This window comes from Pongo abelii, chromosome 13 (genome assembly GCF_028885655.2).
Source record: "Pongo abelii isolate AG06213 chromosome 13, NHGRI_mPonAbe1-v2.0_pri, whole genome shotgun sequence".
Taxonomy (NCBI): Eukaryota; Metazoa; Chordata; class Mammalia; order Primates; family Hominidae; genus Pongo; species Pongo abelii.
In genome coordinates, this window is record NC_071998.2 from 59903860 (window position 1) to 59925846 (window position 21987).

At 39.9% G+C, this 21987-nt stretch overlaps 1 protein-coding gene across 3 annotated transcripts in view; it reads right to left on the bottom strand.

Moving 5' to 3' along the window:
* The window catches only part of APBA1 (amyloid beta precursor protein binding family A member 1), a 229499-nt gene that overhangs the window by 74291 nt on the left and 133221 nt on the right, over positions 1-21987 (bottom strand). For all 3 annotated transcript variants that reach the window (XM_054520022.2, XM_024252888.3, XM_054520023.2), the window contains exon 2: positions 12-1280. In XM_054520022.2, coding sequence (XP_054375997.2) covers positions 12-1211 — 1200 coding nt within the window. In that variant the 5' untranslated portion in view covers positions 1212-1280. The remainder of the gene's footprint in view (positions 1-11; positions 1281-21987) is intronic.

A 21987-nucleotide genomic window follows, 5' to 3' on the forward strand; every position in this document is an offset into this window, starting at 1 on the left:
CACCTACTTACATCTCCGTCCATCGGCCTCTGGTCGTCACAGTCCCTGGTGGGGCTAATGTCCTGGCGCATGACCCAGATGGGCTCTTTGGGCTCGTCGGGGGTGTAAGGCGAACGGATGGTCCTGGTTTTCACCTCCTCGATGGCCTCCTTGATGTCCTTGATGGCCAGCGAGATGGCATCGCGCTTCTCCTTGCTGTACCGCTGCCCCGCCTCGCCGCCGCCCGCAGGGCCCACCGCCCGCTGCTGCCCCGCCGGCGCCTGCAGCCCGGGGCTGTCGGGGTGACCCCCGGCAGGGGTAGGGGGACGCTCCAGGTCCTGCTCGGCCTCAGGCATGTCCTCGGCTGCCTTGTCGAGGCTCTGCGAGCTCATGCTCTGCTTCACCTCGGCCACTATCTGGTCGATGTCCTCCTCCTGCTCGTAGCTGTCCATGCGCGGGTACGGCGCGAACTCTGCCTCCTTCTCGGGGCTGTCGGACTCGCCGTCGGAGCGCTCGTCGTAATGGTGCAGCCGCGCGCCCAGGGCCTCCTGGCGGTACGCGGCCGCCTCGTCGTGCTCCTGCTCGTAGAGCCGCAGGCCGTCGCGTGCGTCCAGCTCGGGCGCGTCCCCTATCTCCTCGTACACGTGCTCCTGGAGGCCGCCGTAGTCAGCATAGGGCTCGGCGTAGGGCTCGTCCTCGCCGCGGTGGAAGAGCCGGTGCGTGTAGACGTAGCCTGAGTAGGCCGCATTCATGGCCTCCTCGTGCTCCAGCGAGTGGAAGTGCAGGTGGTTGGGCAGCGCGCGGCGGTGCGTGGCCTCGGCGTGCTCGGCCTCTGCCTGCTCCGTGTACTCCTCGGCCTCGGGCCGGTACTGCACAGCGTAGGCGCTCTCGTCCTCGGGGTCCTGCGCGCGCTCCACATCGTAGCCGTCGCGGGCCGCGGCGATCACGTCGCCCTCGGCGGTGTCCGTGTGGTTGTGGAAGCCGCTCTCCGTGCTGGCTGAGCGCGCCAGGCATTCCCCGCGCTCCTCTTCCTCCTGGCCGAGCTGGGCGCGGAGGTCCTCGAGGGCTCGCCCGCGCTGGTGGCGGCCCACATAGTGCTGCTGCTGTGGCGGCTGCTGCTGTTCCTCTTCCACCTCGGGGTGCTCCAGGTCGGCCTCCACCGACTCGTTCACCTCCCCACCTGCCGCCTCGTCGGTCACCTCCACCTCCGCAGACCCCTCCAAGTGGTTCATGGTGGGAGTCGGGACGGCTAGGAGAGAAGCTGGGCCCGGCTCACTGCGCTCTCATTTTGCTCCACTGGGCTGGAAAAACAAGAAGGGGAGAGGCTGTCACGTGGTGCAAACGGTCGTTAAGAGCTGAGTATTCAGATAACCATAAAAACAACTGCTATTGATTCCTTTTTGTTCTGGGTCAATTAAAAAAAGACTGCAAATTTAAGCTCAATCTGACAGCACATACATAGCACGCATCATAATTTGTAATTACATATCTACTTGTTTAATTGCTTATTGGCTTTCTCCGTTCCCCACCCCTCACACTGAGCGCCTCAGGAACGTTTTGTTCTCCACCACGCATACGATTCAGGTCCCATTTCTCATGCATCTGAATAAAGACTACTACTAAATTGAATGGGCCAACTGACACATTTTCCATCTGCTAACAGATAAATCTCTCCAAGTTAAACTAGGATCCTACAACTTTAGAAGTCACTCTTTAAATCAATTTCAAAGAAACATAATCTTGAACACCTTTTGAAGCCATTGCTGGCAACACAAGTATGCAGCCATTCTGAGAGAGGCTATCAGCCAGCAGTGGGGTCCCGCCCCGGTTCTGTCATTACTGACTTTGTGACCTCAGGCAAGTGGCTTAATTTTCTGGACCTCCACGGTGTGACTGGACTCATTTCCTACATGCAGGATGTTAACAGCTATTACACAGGGCAAAAAAGACTCCGTGATCAAGTAAGTTTGGAAAATGCTGAGTTACAGTTGACATTTCATTATTAATATCCAGAAGGAGGAAGATACAGGATACAGGGTTTCCCTAACTTGTTTGACCAGGAGACACTTTTTCCTAGAGGCCAATGTTACATAGCAGCTGGTTTCTAATAGTTAGGCTTCCCTATTGCGCACTCAGCATCCAGGATACAACCAACCATGAAAGACAATATTAGGGAAAAAAATCCAACACAATACAACAATAAAAAATAAAGTATAACAACAATTTATATAGCATTTATATTGTATTAGGTATTATGAGAAATCTAGAGATGGTTTACAGTATATGGGAGGATGTGCATAGATCATATGCAAATACTATACCATTTTATAATGGATTTTTATATCCACTGGGGTCCTGAAACCAATCCCCATGGATACCAAGGGAGGACTATATTCACTTTCCCCATGTAACCTGCATCTAAAATTCTAAGATTTTATGAATTGCCATTATAGCTAGAACTGGATAACAGGTGTAATTTTTAAAAAATATGGGTAGGTCTCTATTTTCAGAGAAACTTGTAGCTCGAAAGAAAGATTTGGTTTCAATCTCTCTCAATTCTTATCACAAAATAGCTTTATGGTATCATCTGTGCAGTATATACAAATAGACACAAAGAATGTAAACAACCACAACAAAACAGGCAGGACCCCTATGATTTTGAGATCCCTATGGGAAATAGGCTCAACAGTATGTGTAAACTTGCTATTGTGTTCTTTTGGGCAGTCTCTCTTACAAATGGACACAATGGATGGGAAGTGAACTCTTAAATGTAATAGCAGACAGCCCCAGGAGGACCACGGACATCTGATTGACTCTCTAGTAGTGAGAGATGCATTATATTCTACTCAACTCCCCATCACAACCACAGCAATTTCCTTCAAGCATTGATGACCATCCCAATAGCAAAGGAGATCATTTTGGAGCTACCAAGTCCACATTCAAGCAGAAGTATCATGTCTTCCCCATTCTTTGATGGATCCACCCCTGACTGATTCTCGCTAGAAGAAAAGAATCACGGTTTACAAGAGATGAACAATCTTTATTGCTTCCCTACTTGACATGAGTCCCACTTGATACAAATTAGACCCAACCTCTTTTGAAAAATTGTGGGCTCCTCCCATTAACTCCTGAGAACAGCGACTGTGGACTAAATATAAGAAAGTCTCCAAAAGCAAGTATGAATCTCCCTTCAAACCTTGATGGATGGTTAAGGCTGTAAACCAGCGGCAGGGTGGGGTGGGGAATGATTAGAAGCTGTTCCACCTCAGATCATCAGGCATTAGTTAGATTTTCATAAGAGTGCACGACCTAGATCCCTTGCATGTGCAGTTCACAATAGAGTTTATGCTCCAATACTGGTCCATGGCCCAGTGGTTGGGGACCCCTGCTCTAAACAGAAGAGGCAAGTGTTGCTACTAGGGGCCACCCAGTTAAATGGCCTCCAGTGGATCATGAGAAACACAAAGCAAATATTCAACTCAATACAACACATGGACAAGAACAGCATACCCAAGTTTCCTTCATAAGGACTTTCTAAAGACAACAGATAAATCTTCATTAAATCTACATTGGTTTTGTAAGGTACAAATCTAATAAACACAAAGTGAGCACTTACAGAAAGGGACAGCAAACATATCACAGACTTTCTTGGGTTCTGTTACCCTGAGGTGTCACAGTTGTATGTGGTCAGCATAAGAAAAACAGTAACAAAAACCACAGAAAGTATCTGAATGACCAACAATTCATGATAACCATGTGTGGAACTGACCAAAATGCTGCCTTCAGGGAAAATGGCTGTTCTTCAGCTTGATGAAAATCTGTTGACATATGTATTAAAAAGAAATTTTAGCTTATTCTGGGTTAAAATCAGTGAATGGTGCCCTCTTATAACCCATGTATTGATTCAAAGGAAATGGAACTTCCTTGCGTGTATATACACTAAACCATGGTACAGGAAGTTCTCTGGTGGGGCAGGGGGTGGTGGAAGATAGTGTTAATGTAGTTTTGGTACAATAGATCTTTTTGTTCACTAAGTACCTTCTCCTTATACCCCCATCCACAGACCTCACCGGAGTATTTACACATACAGTGTTTGTATTTTACACACCATCATGTTTCCAAGAATATGATTTGGGTTGTGGTATTGCAACATGTTAATGAATAACAGACATTGACTTTGGGGGTTTCCCTAGGACAAATAGGCAATTGTCAACTTTTAAGGAAGGAGCCAAAGTTGATGCTTAGGTTTATCCCTACACACAAGAGGACTGTTCTCCATATGCTGGCAACTTTGGGAGTGGTATTTATAAAAAACATTTAAGCTGCTTTTTAAAAATCCTAGGTTATTGTGGGAGTATATTATTGGTACAAAATTTTTGAAAAGCAATTTGGCAATTTTAAATTCTTCAAAAGGTAACATATATTTTCCCCCAGTAATTCTACATATAGAAGTCTAAAAAAACTTGAATATGGACAAAAATGTTTCTCACAGTATTTTCTTCAAAAGCAAAAATTTTAAACACCAAATATTAAGCGCTAATATTTATTAAGTACTGATAAGTACAATGCTAATCATATTAGGGTTATATTGTGATCAGAAAGAGGTGGGGGTTTTCTCTCTGGGAAGCTCCACCTGGAGTTCCCATAACACTTCAACTCAGCCAGCCACAGCTGAAGAAATCACATCTCCTCACCCTCCCTACCCACCCTGGCTCTCAAACTGGGTTCCCTCCTGTATTTCCCATATGGGCAATTGGCACCACCAGCCACCCACTGAATCATCTCCTTCCCTTATCTCCCTCCTCAAACCGATGCCAGAGTCCACTGTCTTAATAACTCTTGGATCAGTCTTGCTGCCACTGCTTTGTCTTGGTCTGTCTTCACTACCTGGTTGTTTCCTTGACTCTGATTTATCAGCCCCCTCCAGTCCATCCTCCCCACTGCCAGCCTGATGATCTTTATAAAATACAAATCTGAATCCCATAACCCTACTCCTCAAACTCTTCAGTGATTCCCTTCTAGGGCATAGTATAAATGCTTAGTTAACTATGTCCCAGGTACTACTAGGCATTTTCCATGTGACGCATTTAACCTTCACACTAGCCAATGAAGAGTACTGCCATTATCAGCTCTTCTGAAAATGAAGAAACAAGTGATTAGAAAGGTTAGGTGACTGTCCCAGGTCACACATCTGGTAAGGGAGGCCCCCTGAAATTTGATCGTTGTGTTCTAGCTCTGGGGTCTGGGCTCTTGAGTCCTATTCCTGGCCAACAAAGACCTTGGGATGCTTCACCCCTTTAGCCCATCTCCACACTTCATCCCGCACCCTGCATTCTAACAGCCAAAGTCCTGGTGTTGGCCCTAACTGCCCTCCCTATTCATGGCATATTTTAACCTATAACTTTTCTTTGGTGAATCTTTCTTGTCTTCCCCAGGCCATGTTCATACTTGATGAATGTCAATTAGGTGCCAGCCTCCAGGCACATTCGAGGCACTGGGGCAGAACAGTGAGCAAGCCAGAGGAGGCTTCCCTGCTTTCAGGAAGTCCCCATTCTAGTGTACTGGGTGGGGGGGCAGAGGGAAAAAAGGGCAGTCAATAATTATGTAAGTAAACAAGATAACTTCATAGGGAAACATTTTATGAAGCTAATACAAAACAGAGTAATGCCATAGAAAATGACTGAGGAGAGGACATTATGTAGATATTATTCAAAGAATGAGATATTTGAGTTGAGGTCTGAATAATCAAGAAAGAGGTGGCCTTGTGAAGATCTGAGGGCAAGGGCTTTGAGCTGAGAAAGGATCAGCTGTGTTCAAGGACAGAAATAATGTTTGTAGGCAGGTGTGGAGTGAGTAAGGGACAGTGTGATGGGCGATGAGGACAAAGAGATGGAAAGGGGCTGAGTTGGGCAGGGTCTGGTACATCATGGTAAAGGATGTGGATTTTATTTCAAGTGTAGTGGCATGCTACTGGGGAGTTTAAGCAGGGGATCGATAAGGCCCGACTAAGCCTCCCTTTGTGCCCGCTGTGCTTTTTCTCTCTCTCCCTTTCCCTTTCTCTCTCCCTCTCACACATACTCACACCATTTTATATATATATATATACATACACATTATATATATATACACACACATTTTATATATATATACACATACATTTTTATATATATACACACACGTGTGTGTGTGTGTATATATACAAAATTTATCATGGCTTCTATCATTCTGAGTGATAATTCTTTGTAAGTATCAAGTCCTTAAGAAAAAGATGTTTTGTCATGTATCTTTGATTTTCTGGTGCCAAGCACAGAGGGTATACAGAAGGTGGTCAAGGAATTTTTAGTAACTGAAAAAGGAAAAATATTTATCCGCCACCCCTCCCACCCAATAGTTGGGGCCTTATAGACTTCTAGACATTGGCATGATCAGCCTTTGGAGAAGAACTCATTTTTTCTTTCTGTCTCAAATCTTTGCTGCCCTTATTCACCCATGCAAACTCCTTCAACTTATTCTAATGCTTTAAGTGCCTAAAGAATGCAAATGATTCAACATTCTCCTGCATTTGAGTGTGTTAATCCAATGGGCATTTATCAGCCATGTACCAGTCACTGTGCAAGGCAAAGGGGATGTAAAAGTTTCTAAACTATGGTTTAGGGCAGACAGCTTTGATAATTATGATACCTGGTGATAAGTGTAAAATAGAAATATACTGAAGATACAAAAGCAGCCTAGAGTTAAAACAATGACAATTGTAACACCTCGTGACTCATATTAAGTGCTGCTGTTCTTATGGGTTCTGGATTTCATGAGCTAGTGAGCATCCTAAGCAAGCTTAAGAAAGAAGTGACATCATCTAATAAATGTCCTTGATGATGACCCATGTGCCTCTGGAGGAAGACAGAGGTAAATAGAGGAAGAGCAGCTGATGGAAAAAAATCTCTCCTCCTCTACAAAAAAAGTTGGATGACCTGGAAGACACATGCAGAATAGTCCCCTCCTCAGGGACACCTGCAAAACATGAAGAAGGGGTGCTGTGGCATCCTGGCTACAGGATGAGGGTCTCCACGTTACCAGTGGTGAAGCACAGATGGCTTTCTGGTCTATGGTTCTAGAACGTTTCACAGCTTGAGTGGAAAAGGTGAACAAAAAGAGGGAATTCCACTTCAGTGCACCATTTAGAAATAGAACAGTTCATGATTCAGCAGTTGAATCCAGGTATCTCATAATGTGTAGCAGAGGCTTATGTTGATTTGGGATTGATAGAAGGGGAGGCTGTAAATTACTTTGGTTGCTCTTTCCTTAAGCAATCATTGATGAGCATTTCCAATAAACTGTCCCTTTTAGCATATTCAGAAGTAGTGTTAGAAGAAGGGTCAGACATAAGGCAAATACAATGTAAAAAAGAGCAGAAGGCATCATACCATGTTAACACAGAGAGAAGTTTGTGTACATCAGTGATAGAGAACAAAGAAGAGCATTACATAATGATAAAGGGTTCAATTCAACAAGAAAGCTTAGCTATTTTATATATATATATATATACACACACACACACCCAACATTAGAGCACCCAGATTCATAAAACAAGTTCTTCTAGACCTATGAAAAGACTTAGCCATACAATAGTAGTAGAGGACTTCAACACCCCACTAACAGCGTTAGACAGATCATCAAAGCAAAAAACTAACAAAGAAATTCTGGACTGAAATTCTACATTTGACCAATTGGACCTAAAAGACATCTACAGAATACTTCACCCATTAACCACAGACTATGCATTCTTCTCAAGTGCATGCACATGGAACATACTCCAAGATCAAACACATGCTTGGCCATAAAGCAAGTCTCCACGAATTCAAAAAAATCAAAATTAAAATCATACCAGCCATATTCTTGGATCACAATGGAATAAAATAGAAATCAATACCAAGAAGATCTCTCAAAACCACACAATTACATGGAAATTAAGCAACTTGCTCCTAAATGACTTTTGGATAAATGATATTAACTCAGAAATCAAAACATTCTCTGAAATAAATGAAAAGAGAGACACAAGATACCAAAATCTCTGGGATGCAGCAAAAGCAGTGTTAAGAGGAGAGTTTATAGTGCTAAATGCCTACATCAAAAACTTAGAAAGTTCGCAAATTAACAATCTAACATCACACCTAGAGGAACTAGAAAAACAAGAAGAAACTAACCCCAAAGCTAGCAGAAAAGAAGAAATAACTAAAATCAGAGCAAGAATGAAGAAAATTGAGACCCAAAAATCTATACAAAGAATCAGTGAAGCCAAAAGTTTGTTATTTGAAAGGATAAACAAGATTAATAGACTGCTACCTAGGTAAACAAAGAAAAAAAGAGAGAAGATCCAAATAAATACAATCGGAAATGACAAAAGTGACATTATAACCAATCACATAGAAATACAAAAGATACCCAGAGACTATTATGAACACCTCTATACACACAAACTAGAAAATCTAGAGGAAATGGATAAATTCCTGGAAACACACACTCTCCAAAAATTGAATCAGAAAGAAATTGAAACCTTGAACAAACCAATATCAAGTTCCAAAACTGAATCAGTAATACAAAAAAAAAAAAACCTACCAACTGAAAAAAAAACCCTGTAACAGATGGATTCACAGCTGAATTCTACCAGATATGCAAAGAGCTGGTACCAATTCTACTGAAACTATTACAAAAATTATGGAGGAGGGACTCCCTAACTCATTCCACAAAGCCAGCCATTATCCTGATACCAAAAACCTGGAAAAGACACAGTGGAAAAAGAAAACTAGAGACCAATATCCTTGACAAACATAGATACAAAAATCCTCAACAAAATACCAGCAAACTGAATCCAACAGCACATCAAAAAGTGATCCTTGATCAAGTAGGCTTCGTTGCTGGGATGCAAGGTTGGTTCAACATATGCAAATCAATAAATGTGGTTCACCACATAAACAGAATTGAAAACTAAAACTATATGATCATCTCAACAGACATGGAAAAAGCTTTTGATGAAATCCAACATCCCTTCATGATAAAAAGCCCTTAAGAAAGTAGGCATCAAAGGAACATACCTCAAAATAATAAGAGCCATCTATGACAAAACCACAGCCAACATCATACTAAATGGGCAAAAACTGGAAGCATTACCTTTGAGAACTGGAACAAGGCAAGGATGCCCACTGTCACCACCTATTCAGCATAGTATTGGAGGTCCTAACCAGAGCAATCAGGCAAGAGAAACTAATTAAAGGCATCAAAATAGGAAAAGAAGAAATCAAAACTATCTCTTTTCCCTGACAATGTGATTCTATATCTAAAAAACCCTAAAGACTATGCGAAAAGGCTCCTAGAACTGATAAATAACTTCAGCAAAGTTTCAGGACATGACATCAATGTACAAAAATCAGTAGCACATCTACGCACCAATAACATTCAACCTGAGAGCCAAATCAATAACTCAATTCCGTTTCAAATATCTGTGCCCCCCACCCCCCAAAAATCTAGGAATACATCTAAGCAAAGAAAAGAAAAATCTCTACAAGGAGAACTATAAGACACTGCTAAAAGAAATCATAGATGACACAAAGGGTAAAATGGATTGAAAGAATCAATATCATTGAAATGGCCATACTACCCAAAGCAATTTACAGATTCAATGTTATTCCTATCAAACTACCAACGTCATTTTTCACAGAACTAGAGAAAACTATTCTAAAATTTATATGGAACCACAAAAGAGCCTGAATAGCAATCCTAAGCAAAAAGAGCAAAGCCAGAGTTATCACATTACCAGACTTCAAACAATACTATAAGGCCACAGGGACCAAAACATCATGGTACTTGTGCAAAAACAGACACACAGATGAATGGAACAGAATAGAGAATTCAGAAGTAAAGCCACACACCTACAGCCATCTGATCTTCAGTCGAAGTCAAGAAAAATAAGCGACGGGGAAAGGACTCCTTGTTCAATAAATAGTGCTGGGATAGCTGCCTAGTGATATGCAGAAGAATGAAACCGGACCCCTATTTTCCACCATGCAAAAAATTAAGGTGGATTGAAGATACAGGTAAAATACCAAACTATAAGACTCCTAGAAGAAAACCTAGAAAACATCATTTGGTCTTGGGAACACCCCATCAGCCTTGGGAAAGAATTTATGATGAAGTCCTCAAAAGCAGTAGCAACAAAAACAAAGATTGACAAGTGGAACATAATTACATTAAAGAGCTTCTGCACAGCAAAAGAAACTAACAACAGAGTAAACAGATAACCTATAGAAAGAGCGAAAATATTCGCAAACTATACATCTGATAAAGGTCTAAAATCCAGAATCTATAAGGAAGTTAAACAGTTGAACAAGCAAAAACCAAATAACCCCATTAAAACGAGGAAAACACATGAACAAACACTTCTCAAAAGAAGACATAGAAGTGGCCAAGAAACATGAAAAAATGTTCAATATCACTAATCATCAGAGAATTGCAAGTCAAACCCACAATGAAGTAGCACTTCACCCAATCAGAATGGCTGTTACAAAAACTCAAACAACAGATGCCAGTGAGGCTGTGGAGAAAAGGGACCATCTATGCACTGTTGGTTGGAATGTAAATTAGTTTAGCCACTGTGGAAAGCAGTTTGGAGATTTCTCAGAGAACTGCCATTTGACCCAGCAATCCCACTGCTGGGTATATATCCAAAAGTCTCGGTAGAATGTTGTTCTACCAAAAAGGCACATGCACTTGTATGTTCATCACAGCACTATTCACAATAGCACAGACATGGAACCAACCTAGGTGCTCATCAGTGGTGGGCTGGATAAAGAAAATATACACCATACACCATGGAATACTATGCAGCCATGAAAAAGAATGAAATAATGTCCTTTGTAGCAACATGCATGCAGCTGGAGGCCATTGTCCTAAGCAAAGTAATGCAGGAACAGAAAACCAAATACTGCATGTTCTCACTTACAAGTGAGAGCTAAACATTGGGTACTCACGGACATAAAGATGGTAACAATAGACAGTGGGGACTACTAGAGTGGGGAAGGACAGAGGAGGGTATGGGTTGAAAAATTATTGGGTACTATGCTCAGTTTTGAGTGATAGTGTCAGTCACATCCCAGACCTCAGCATCATGCAGTATACCCAGATAACAAATCTGTACATGTACCCCCTGAATCTAAAAGTTGACATTTTAAAAAATTGTGAAAAAAATGTTAATATAAATGACTTGAGCACATGGTGCATTTATTAATATTATTATTTCCTAAATAAGGCAATGTAGGGTTGGAAAACAAGCAGTTAAGCTATTTTGATCTATTTTGAAATGAAGCAGGGTATAGATCAATTAATCAAACAACAAATCACAAATACTGAACTCTGCATAGGCCAATATATGTGGTATTTTACATACTATATTTCTAGCCCTCACAACAGTCCCAGTGGGAATTATTATCTGCATTTTCTGATTATGAAGCAGAAGCTCAGGCAGCTTAAACAACTTGTCCAAGGTCACTTAGAGCTGAAAGGGGTGGAGGAGGTAGATCTGCCTGGCTCTCACTGTTTGTGCTCTTCCTATTACATTACACTGAGCCCATAAAGTGATACAATTGATTTTTTTAAACAAACATCTAAATTGGTGTAATCCCTTTTTAGAATAGTCACCTTGGCAGACTCTATACTTACTCTATACTTACAAGTTCCAAGGGCACTGTGTTTGCTCAAAACACTTTGGCCACTCCTATATTGGAAGTGATTTTGAAGTTAATTTAGGGGCTTTGAAACTACCAGCAAATCATTTTCAATATTCTATAATCATTTTTTGTCATATTTGATTTTTTACCTTAAAGGGTAACATCCAGGTTTATCATGCACCTTATTTAAAAGATTTGGCTGTGAATGCTTTTTGATGTTCTCCAAATATCAAGTATATCCCTAAAAGATGAAGATGTGCATCAAACCAAGATTATTAAAAAGACTCTGGCATAAGCTCTGAAGTTAATTCCAAAAGACGGCTTTAAAAATTGCTTTGGCTAGTGGCCACATCTTTAATATAAGCCTTCATCCTCACAGAGAAAATAAAAGGACAGAAGCCAATTGGGTGAATATATTTATATTCTTGTGTGATGACTACAAAATCAGGTTCATTACTTTCATCCCACCTTGCAATCTGTATAATTTTTGCTAACACTAACCAGGCAGGAAAATTAATTCATCCACTTGGATTAATTCAGTAGTGCCAACCACAAAGCTCTGATCACAGCCCAGCCTTTGATTAAAGAGAAAATTTTGAATTTATGCAGACTTTCTTATTGTCTAGTACTTTAACAATTCAATCATTCATTTATCATTCTGATTCCAATAAAATACATGAAATAAGCTTAAGGCAATCACTGAAACTCAGAGGGGAGATCTTGCAAATTTTACAGAAAACTCAAGAGAGAGTCCCTGGAAATCAAAGCCAATTAAAAGTCTATCTGAATTTTTGTGAAATGCTTTGGTATAAAATCAAAAATACCTACATAATTCATAATTTATTGAAGGTTATACAAACTTGGCATTTGTATTCTGTTACAATCCCTTTTTTATGCTCCTACACAACTTCCTTTCTACTGTTATCTCTATTGCTACATTACACTAAGTGGGGGGGGGGTATTAAATCACAAGTTACAATCAATCTGGACCATTTTCACACACACACATACACACACACACAACACTACAGTATTAAGGATAGTAAGTCTCTAAAATCAGTTAAGGTATGTTAGTTTTCAGAGGCTCATTAATTCACACTGCTAAAGGAGATGAAAACAGTGATATCAGGCAAAGAACAAATTGAACAGTAATTCGTTAAAATGTAGTCTTTTTTTTGAGACCACATCACTTCGAATTTACTGCTATTGTTACGTTTACAGATTATTTGGCTCATTAAAAAGTCAGTTAACTTGCCTGTCTCTATTCCCTCAAGTTTTCTGTAGCTTCTTCTAGCATCTTCCTTCTCCAAATTTATACCAGAATATCAGCTGCAATCCTAATTATGAAGCTTCAAATTGAATTCTTGTTCCTGAGCTTCTTTGTATTCATAGGTCAGGAAAGCAGCAAAGACTATGCTGGTCATAATCCTAAAAAATATTTTTGGTTATGCCTCAAATCTGCTATGCTAGGGCTACACTAAATGATTAAAAGCAGCCACGTTCAGGAAGGCTCACTTCCTGACAATTCAGCTTCACAACTCCCAAAGAACAAAATCCATTAAGCAACTATTAGGTAGCAACAATGGAGATGCCTTAAATTTGAATTTGATGAGCCAGAAATCCCATAATGATTCAAAGCCTCCCAAGACAATCAATTCTCTAAGTTCAGTCATGTTAGCAAAAAGTTAACAGGAAAAGAAATATAATGTGGAGAAGGGCAAAAACTATTTTTTCTTAAAAATGACAAGTCGATAATCTGGAAACCCATAGTAGTTCATTGGCCATGTTGATCAGAATGTAAAGAGATATGGTATCTGCATCTATACTCTTCTAGTTCACTAATTTCATTTTGGCTCCCAATAAGGGAAGATCAGTAAAATCCAAATGTGGTTTTGAAGATCCACAACCTTTCAGTCACCTCAAGGGAAGACATGAGCCTCCCAGAGAAAATTCTTTTTAATTTGCTTTATTAAAAATAATGTTCATCTTCAGATTAAACAGACCACCTATAGAATAGAAGAAAATATTTCCAAATTATGCCTCTGACAAAGGACTAATATCCAGAATCCACAAGGAACTCAAACAACTCAACAAGAAAAAAACAAACAACTCAATTAAAAACTGTGCAAATGACATGAGCAGACATTTCTCAAAAGAAGTACAAGTGGCCAAGAAACACATGAAAAAAATGCTCACATCATTAATCATCATCTTATACCAATCAGAATGGCTATCATTAAGTCAAAAAACAACAGATGTAGGCGTGGATGTGGAGAAAAGCAAACACTTATACACTGTTGGTAGGAATGTAAATTAATTCAATCTATATGGAAAACAGTATGGAGATTTCTCAAAGAACTAAAAATAGAACTACCATTTGACCCAGCAATCTCATTACTGGAAATCTACTCAAAGAAAAAGAAATCATTATTATATTAAAAAGACACATGCACTTATATGTTCATTGCAGCACTATTCACAATAGCAAAGTCATGGAATCAACCCAAGTGTCTATCAATGGTTGACTGGATTAAAAAAAAGTTGTGTGTGTATGTGTGTATATATATATATATATACAAAAAAAAGTTGTGTGTATATATGTATATATATATATATATATATACATGTATACACACACACACACACACCATGGAATACTATGCAGCCATAAAAAAAGAATGAAATCATATTCTTTGTAGCAACATGGACAGAGCTATAGTCATTATTCTAAGTGAACTAACTCAGAAACAAAACCAAACTCCTCATGTTCTCACTTACATGTGGAAGCTAAACAGTGGGTACACACGGACATGAAGATGGAAACTACAGATACCAGCGACTCCAAAAGAGGAGAGGTGGTAAAGGTGAGGGTTGAAAACCTTACCTATCTGGTACAATGTTCACTATTTGGGTAATGGATACACCAGAAGCCCAGTCCCCACCAGTATGCAGTATACCCATGTAACAAACATACACATGTACTCCCTACATCTAAAATATAATTTTTTTAAAGTAGTGTTGATCTTACTGAAGATTTCATAGGGAAGACTGAGGTCGGAGATTATATCACATACCACACCACTTATCCTCCAAAAAAAGTCTGTATTGGTTAAATTTTCCAAAGTCTTTCTTCTCAGTCACCAGCTATAGGGTTGCCCCTCTATCCTACATAGTCCTGAGTCTTAATGGTTCATGTCTCTCCCTTCTGGATCTTCACAGTCCAGAAAAAAACGTAATGTGAGTCACATATGTAATTCAAAATTTTCTAGTATGCACATTAAAATTGTTTTAAAAAGAATATTTTAATATTTTATCTAATATATTCAAAATATTATTTCAACATATGATCAATGTAAAAATTGTTATTGAGAAAGTCTACTTTCTTTTCTTCCTACAAAGTCATCAAAATCCATAGTGTATCTTACACTAGAGCACATATCAATTTGGAGTAGCCCCACTTTGAGTTTGACAGTTAGACGTGGCTAGTGGCTACCATGATGGATAGTACAGTTCTAGTCCTTCCTTCTAAGCCTCCTTAACTCTTTCTTTTCTTTTGCAGAATAATTTGGCTGTGTCAGCTCTTCCAAAAATGTGTACCATCACCCTCCTCCATCACCCTGTTCAACAAAGAAAAGGCCCGTCAATTATCAGAATTTTCTCTCTTAAATAATAGGACATTATGAACCAAGTCCTACACTGCCTGGTCCTCAGTCTCCCAAGGGGGCTGGCTCCATTATTCTTCCATCCCTCATTCCTTACCCCTGTCCTCTAATTTCAGGTCTCAATGGGCCCCTCACTGTCATTGCACCTGCTCCTTCCCCTCTCCAGCACTCCAGCCTTGTCCTCCCTTTTGCCTTATGTGTCCCACAGACAATCCTCAGTTGCGTGACCACAGCTCACCCACTGCCCCTGCCCTTCAGTACTCATGGCCTCTGTAGGTAAATCAGTAGAAGTTGCCCAGAGATTTCTTAGACAGGCAATGAGGCCCAGGTGAAGCCAGGGAAAGTAAAAACAGAGAGAACTCTTTTCTCTCTCTTGGAGGAGGAGTTGGAAGGGGAAAGAGAACCCTAGGAACTGGGGAATGGAGTAAAAGGCAGGAAAGCATAGTGGTTAAGAATGCACACTGAGTCAGACTTCTGGTTCCAATCTCAGTTCCAGCACTCACTAGCTATGTGACCTTGGGCAAGTCACTTAACCTTACTGTGCTTCAGTTTTCTCTTCTCAATCTGGCTCATACTGCAAGAATTAAATAAGCTAATGTAGCTCTAAGAACAAGAATTTAAAAATATACTTGTCAACCCATAGATTGCACAACACAAAGAGTGAACCCTAATGTAAACTATGGACTTCAAGTGATAATGGTTTATCAATAGGTTCATCAATTGTAACAAATGTACCACTCTGGTAAGAGATGTTGATAGCTGGGGAGGTTGTGTGTGTGTAGCGGAGGGGGGAAGGGGGAATATGAGTACTCTGTACTTTCCATTAAATTTTTCTGTAAATCTATGCTGCTATACAAAATAAACTGTGTATGTATACATTCCATTAATTAAAATATACAAGTGAGACTGCTTCACTTTAACAAAACTAACCTTCACTGAAGCTTAAAAGACATGTAGGTGGGCCACAAGTCGGCCACTGTCCTATCACTGGCCCAATTCTAAGTCCCAATGAGTCCAAGGGTGGGTGGCAGGAACCTGACTGGCATGGGAGGTTGCTTCCCGACCACCTGGCACAAATACCGCCCTGTGACATCCGTGTGTGTTAACTGCTATCTCTGGAGCCTCCTGCCAAGCCCGTCCCCACACTCTGGGCTTCTGGCTCACAAAGTGCCTGCTCATGCATTGACAGCACTCGGCTCACATCTGCTGCTGTGACTTCCCAGCATGCTGCAACTAAGCCTCATTATTTCAGTGTGTGCTTTGGTGAGTTGTTGAGTGGCTCTGCTTGCCCACCTCACAGCAGCCTGCTTCAGCGTGCAATACCAAACCTCTTTGACCTTATGTTACTCATACCCATCCACATCCAACTCAGGAAAATCACACCTCTAAGTAGGCAAGCTGTTTGCAGCCCTTGATTTGCAATCATTAGTTCTTACAACCTTTCTTCCATCTATAAAATTGGTCCATGAAGGGTAATTTGAAAGTATCCATCAAAATTACCACTCAGAGGAATTTATGTATATACTCATACTTCATACATAATTGTGTGAACTGACTTAAGTACAAGGCAATTTAAATGACTAATGCACAGTTTGTATGCACAAAAGACCAAAAACAACTAAAATGCCCATCATTAGGCAACTGGTAAAATAAATTATGTTGTGTCCTTGGATAGAATCCTATGATACACAAAGAAGGTGATCTGTATAACAGATATAGAAAGAACTGCCCTGATCCATTAAAGCTCAGATCATTGTGTAATAAATATTGCTGTGTATGTATGATGGAGGGGACAGGATATATATGTATTAAAATCTCTGAAATGATAAGTAAGAAATTAATAACAGTGGCTATTTCTTTTGGAGGCAGGGAACGAATGAGAACAGTAGATTGGGGACTGGGATGGGATAGAGGCTTTTAAGCATATTCCTTTTTGTACATTATGATGTTTGAACCATGAGCCTATTAAAAAAACCAAATACACAATAAAAATAATGACCCATTCTGCCTACTTTATGGGAGTGGTGGTTGCTTTATGAACCGTAAAGTGCCTGAGAAAATTTACCTTCCTCTCTTGCTGAGGAAGGGCTGATGAGCTGAATCCCTGCAAAACCTTTCTGTTCAGCTGCTGAAGGAATTTTCTCACCACATTTCAGGTTTCTTGCTGCCATGCTGGTACTCAACTTCTGTTTACTTTAAGCCTCACTATTCAAGAGTGATGTCTCTGTTCACAAATTGCAGGGGTGGGAGTGGTAAAAAGGACTTTACGAGTTGTTATACTTTTGTTGGAACTTCTAGTCCAGGCTGTGGTCATTCACATCTGTGCTCCAGAAATTCAATAGTATCAGTTCACTGGTGGATATGATTATAAAGTAACAGAAATATAGAACTGAAAGGGCTGGCAAAGCCCAACAAGTTCTATATTTTACAGAGAAGAAAACCAAGGAGTGGAGAGATTGCATGGCTTGTCCAAACTCATGCATGTGTTAATACAGCACTAGAGAGCTTGTTGCTGGGTCTCTTTCTGCACCTCCTTCCACTGTCCCACCATAATCCCAATGGATTCATTTACAAAGAGGACATGACATCCAATTATAGAAGAAAGATCTACTAAACAAAAGAAAATAATTACGAAAAGATGCTTAGAAAAATAATGTCAAAGCAACGGAAAGTAATTCAAAATATGCAAACAACACAAAGCAAATCTGATTCGCCCACCTTCTTTTCTACCTAAAGAACACTTGGATTTCCAATGTTCAGCATACACATGCCCTTTCTGAGGAGAGGGCAAGGAGGACCTGCCATTTATATATGGCTATTTGGATACAGAGTGTGGCAGAATTGAGTTCCTGCCCACCAAAAATTGAAGCTCACCCTTCACAATACAGCATTGGAACTACATTTATAAACTCTCCTTGCGTCTACGTGGGACCATGATTAGTTCTATTCAAAGAAATAAAAGTGGAAGTGAGGATGTCATTTCTGAGCTGGGTCATCTAACCAATGAGTTTGCTTTTTCCATGTTCTCTTTCACTATAAATGTGGAGGACTCCGAGACCCAAAAGATATCAGAATCTCCAGAAGGAAGTATCCTGGATGCCTGAATCAACCACTTGGAGGAAATCTGTGTTCCAACCAGAAATGACCTGCATTGGATGACCACTGTTAGGAAGTTAAGTTTTAATACAATAAGCCAATAAAATTTTGGAGTTTGTTTATGTTATTCTAAATCAATGCACAGGAACATTTCACTGGGACCTGAAAATGAGCCTAACTCTCAGCTTTAAAAAAGAATCATAAGTATCATGAGAAAAATATCCCCTTTTCACTATTTCTGTTTCTCTTCTAGGGGCTCTTCTAATTCTTCTAGGGGTTACTTCCACAACTCTATACAATATACCACACTTTATTGACTTAATTTAGGCAGTATCTATTGACTTCCTACTGTGAAAGATGAGGATATAGCTCACTTAATTTCTCCTTTTACTTTTCTCTCCCAATGTTTAATAATTATATTTTTATTGGTTACATTTGTAATTTTAAATACTATTTTTATAATTAGTATATTGACTTCTTTTTCTGTAAATGACACATCTTCTTGTCTTTCCACTTTATCTTTCCCCTTCTACCTCCCAACTGCTGTCAACTACAATTTTACTTTTTATATTTGTCAAAATAACATGTATTTTATCATCTGCCACCACAATCAACACTCCGATGCTTTGTTCATAGGTTGATTTGAAACCCTGAAACTCAATAAAGAACCATTACTTGATTATGACTATGTAAATAATGTTCACCTGTGTGCCAAGGAATCACCTGGGGATTTTGTTAAAATGCAGATTCTGGCTGGTGGGTCTTGGGTGGGGCCTGGGATTCTGTATTTCTTCTAAGACTCTAGCTGATGCTCCTGCAGCTGGTCTGAGATCACATGGAAGTAGTTTCCAGCATTCAGTGGTGCTAATGATAAGCCTGGTACTAACCTAACTCCTATCCCTTGGTAGTTTTTTCTCTCTGGTACCTTTCAATATGTTTTTCTTATTCTCAGTGTTCAGAAATTTTTGGAAGATGAATCAAGGTGTTAATCATTGTCCTGTGCACTTGGTAGGCCATTCAATCTGAAGAGCTGTGTCTTTCTTCAGCTTTGGGGAATATTCTATTATTTCTGTGATCGTTGCCTCCCTCTGCCTCCTGCCCTTTTCTCTGGTTTTACTTTGAGACTCCTACTGGTCAGATGTCAGAGCTTCTGGAATTATCCTCTACTTCTCTTATCTTTTCTCTGTTTCTATCTCATTCTCTTTTTGTTGCATGCTCTGTTCTATTTCCTCATCTTATTTTTCCCCAGGACCCCTCTATTGAATTTTTGGCAAGCCTATGTCTAATCTCTAAAAGCTAAAAGCTCTTTCTTTTCCTATTATCTGTTTTTGTATCACTTTTAAATAAATATTATGCATTTTTAGAGGTCTCTGAACACATTAATGAGAGCTCTTCTTTGTTTGAAGTGTCCTGGTTTGCCTTTGCTTCCTCTGGCTCACTTTTTTCTGGTATCTTGGTCTTTCTCTTTCATGTTGCTATTTTCCCCCACATATTTGGTGATTCTGTTCATACTTAAAAATAAAGGATTAGGTAGATGGTGTGAAGTTTTTTTTTTTTTTTTTTTTGATGTTGTACAAGTAAGGCTGTTTCTCTTCATTTATTCTGTTTCATAATGTCACAATTTACTATTGCTTACTCATTCTCTTATTCATAACCATTAGGTCATTTCCACATTTTTTCCTATGCAGTGTTTCAATGAACCTCCTCATAGATTATATCCTTATGAGTGAGTACAGTTATTTATATGGAACCCCTAAAACTGACAATGCTAGTTGAAAGCAGTACACATGAAAAAACAAGTTTTTATTATGGAAAATGTCAAATATATGAGAAACTAGGGAGAATGGTGTAATGATTCCCTTATTTGCTTGAGAGGATTAAAGACATGATGATGGCCAGTCTTGATTCCTCCACACGCCTGTTCATTTGCCCCATCCTCTTGTATTACATTGAAGCAAATGTCAGAAATCTAATAATTTCATCTGAACTTGTACACATTTTCAATTGTGGTAAAACATATATAACATAAATTTTGCCACTTGAACTACCTTTAAATATACAATTCAGTGGCATTAAGAACATTCACATAGGCTGGGTGCAGTAGCTCATACCTGTAATCCCAGCACTTTGGGAGGCTGAGATGGGCAGATTGATGGAGGTCAGGAGTTCAAGAGCAACCTGGCCAACATGAAGAAACCCCATCTCTACTGAAAAAAAAAAAAAAAATTAGGCAGGCGTGTTCGCACACGCCTGTAATCTCAATTATTCAGGAGGCTGAGGCAGAAGAATTGCTTGAATTCAGGAGGCTAAGGTTGCAGTGAACTGAGATCGTGCCACTGCACTCCAGTCTGGGTGACAGAGCAAGACTCTGTCTCAAAAAAAAAAAACAAAAAAACCACAAAAAAACAAAAAAAATTTACATAGCCCAAATCCCTCCTTTATGTGATATATGCATGTAGCCAATCTGCATGTCTCTCCTGAATCTAAAAGAAAAAAAAGGCAAAAAAGAACACTCAAGTTGTTATGCAGTCATCACCACTATGCACTAAGATATATATATATATGTGTGTGTGTGTATATATACGTATATATGTGTATATATGTATATATATATATACACATATATATACGTGTGTGTATATATATATATGTATATATATATAGTGTGACTTCTCCCAAATCTTGGTAATTTCCCCCCATCTCCAAAGAACTTCTATTTCTCTACATGTGACCATCAACATATTTTTCTTTTTTTCTGGGTGGGAAGAGGGCAGGAAACAAACATTCCTCTCTTTCTTTCCCAAGTTCTGAACCAACAAAGAAACATATAGGAGTCACACAAATGTAATTTTAAAATATTGTCTGAAAAGCTGAATTGGATGATGTGTCTTTAGATCTGCAATCAAACTGTCTTACGAATACTTCACCTCTGCAGTAGGTAGATCATCCCACCTTTTCACTGGGACTAGCTGTCAACCGTCACAGGTGCACAGCCTGTCTAGGGAAGCCTATATGGCTAGGAGCACATGGGAATCCATCCTCAATTCAGGCAAGGAGAGCTGGAAAAAGAGGAACCAGATGGCACTGGCCAACAGACCCACTTCCTTTCCCAAATTCTCTCACAATCCTCTTCTGGAAAGGAGGGAAGGAGGGTCAGGGAGAGAAGTCAGGAATATTCTTTCAAAATAAGTCATGAGGCAGGGAAATGGGGCTTCCCTAACAGATGTTATCAATTTATTTAATTGTTGTCAATCTGGTAGGTGATGTTTTAACTTGAATTTCTCTGAAAACCAATAAGGTGGCCCTTTTTCACAAGCTTATTGGCCACTGCATTTCCCTTTCTGTGAACTGCCTGGTTTTCTATTTTTTTTTTTTTTTTTAAACACTTGCCAGGAGGCTTTTTAATATTAAGGGTATTAACTTTTTGTCTGTCACATTGTTGTAAATGTTTTCCCCCAGTGTATCATCTGTCTTTTGACTGGCTTTATAGTTTCTCTTTCCATAGAGAAACTTAAAAGTTTTATTTAGTGATA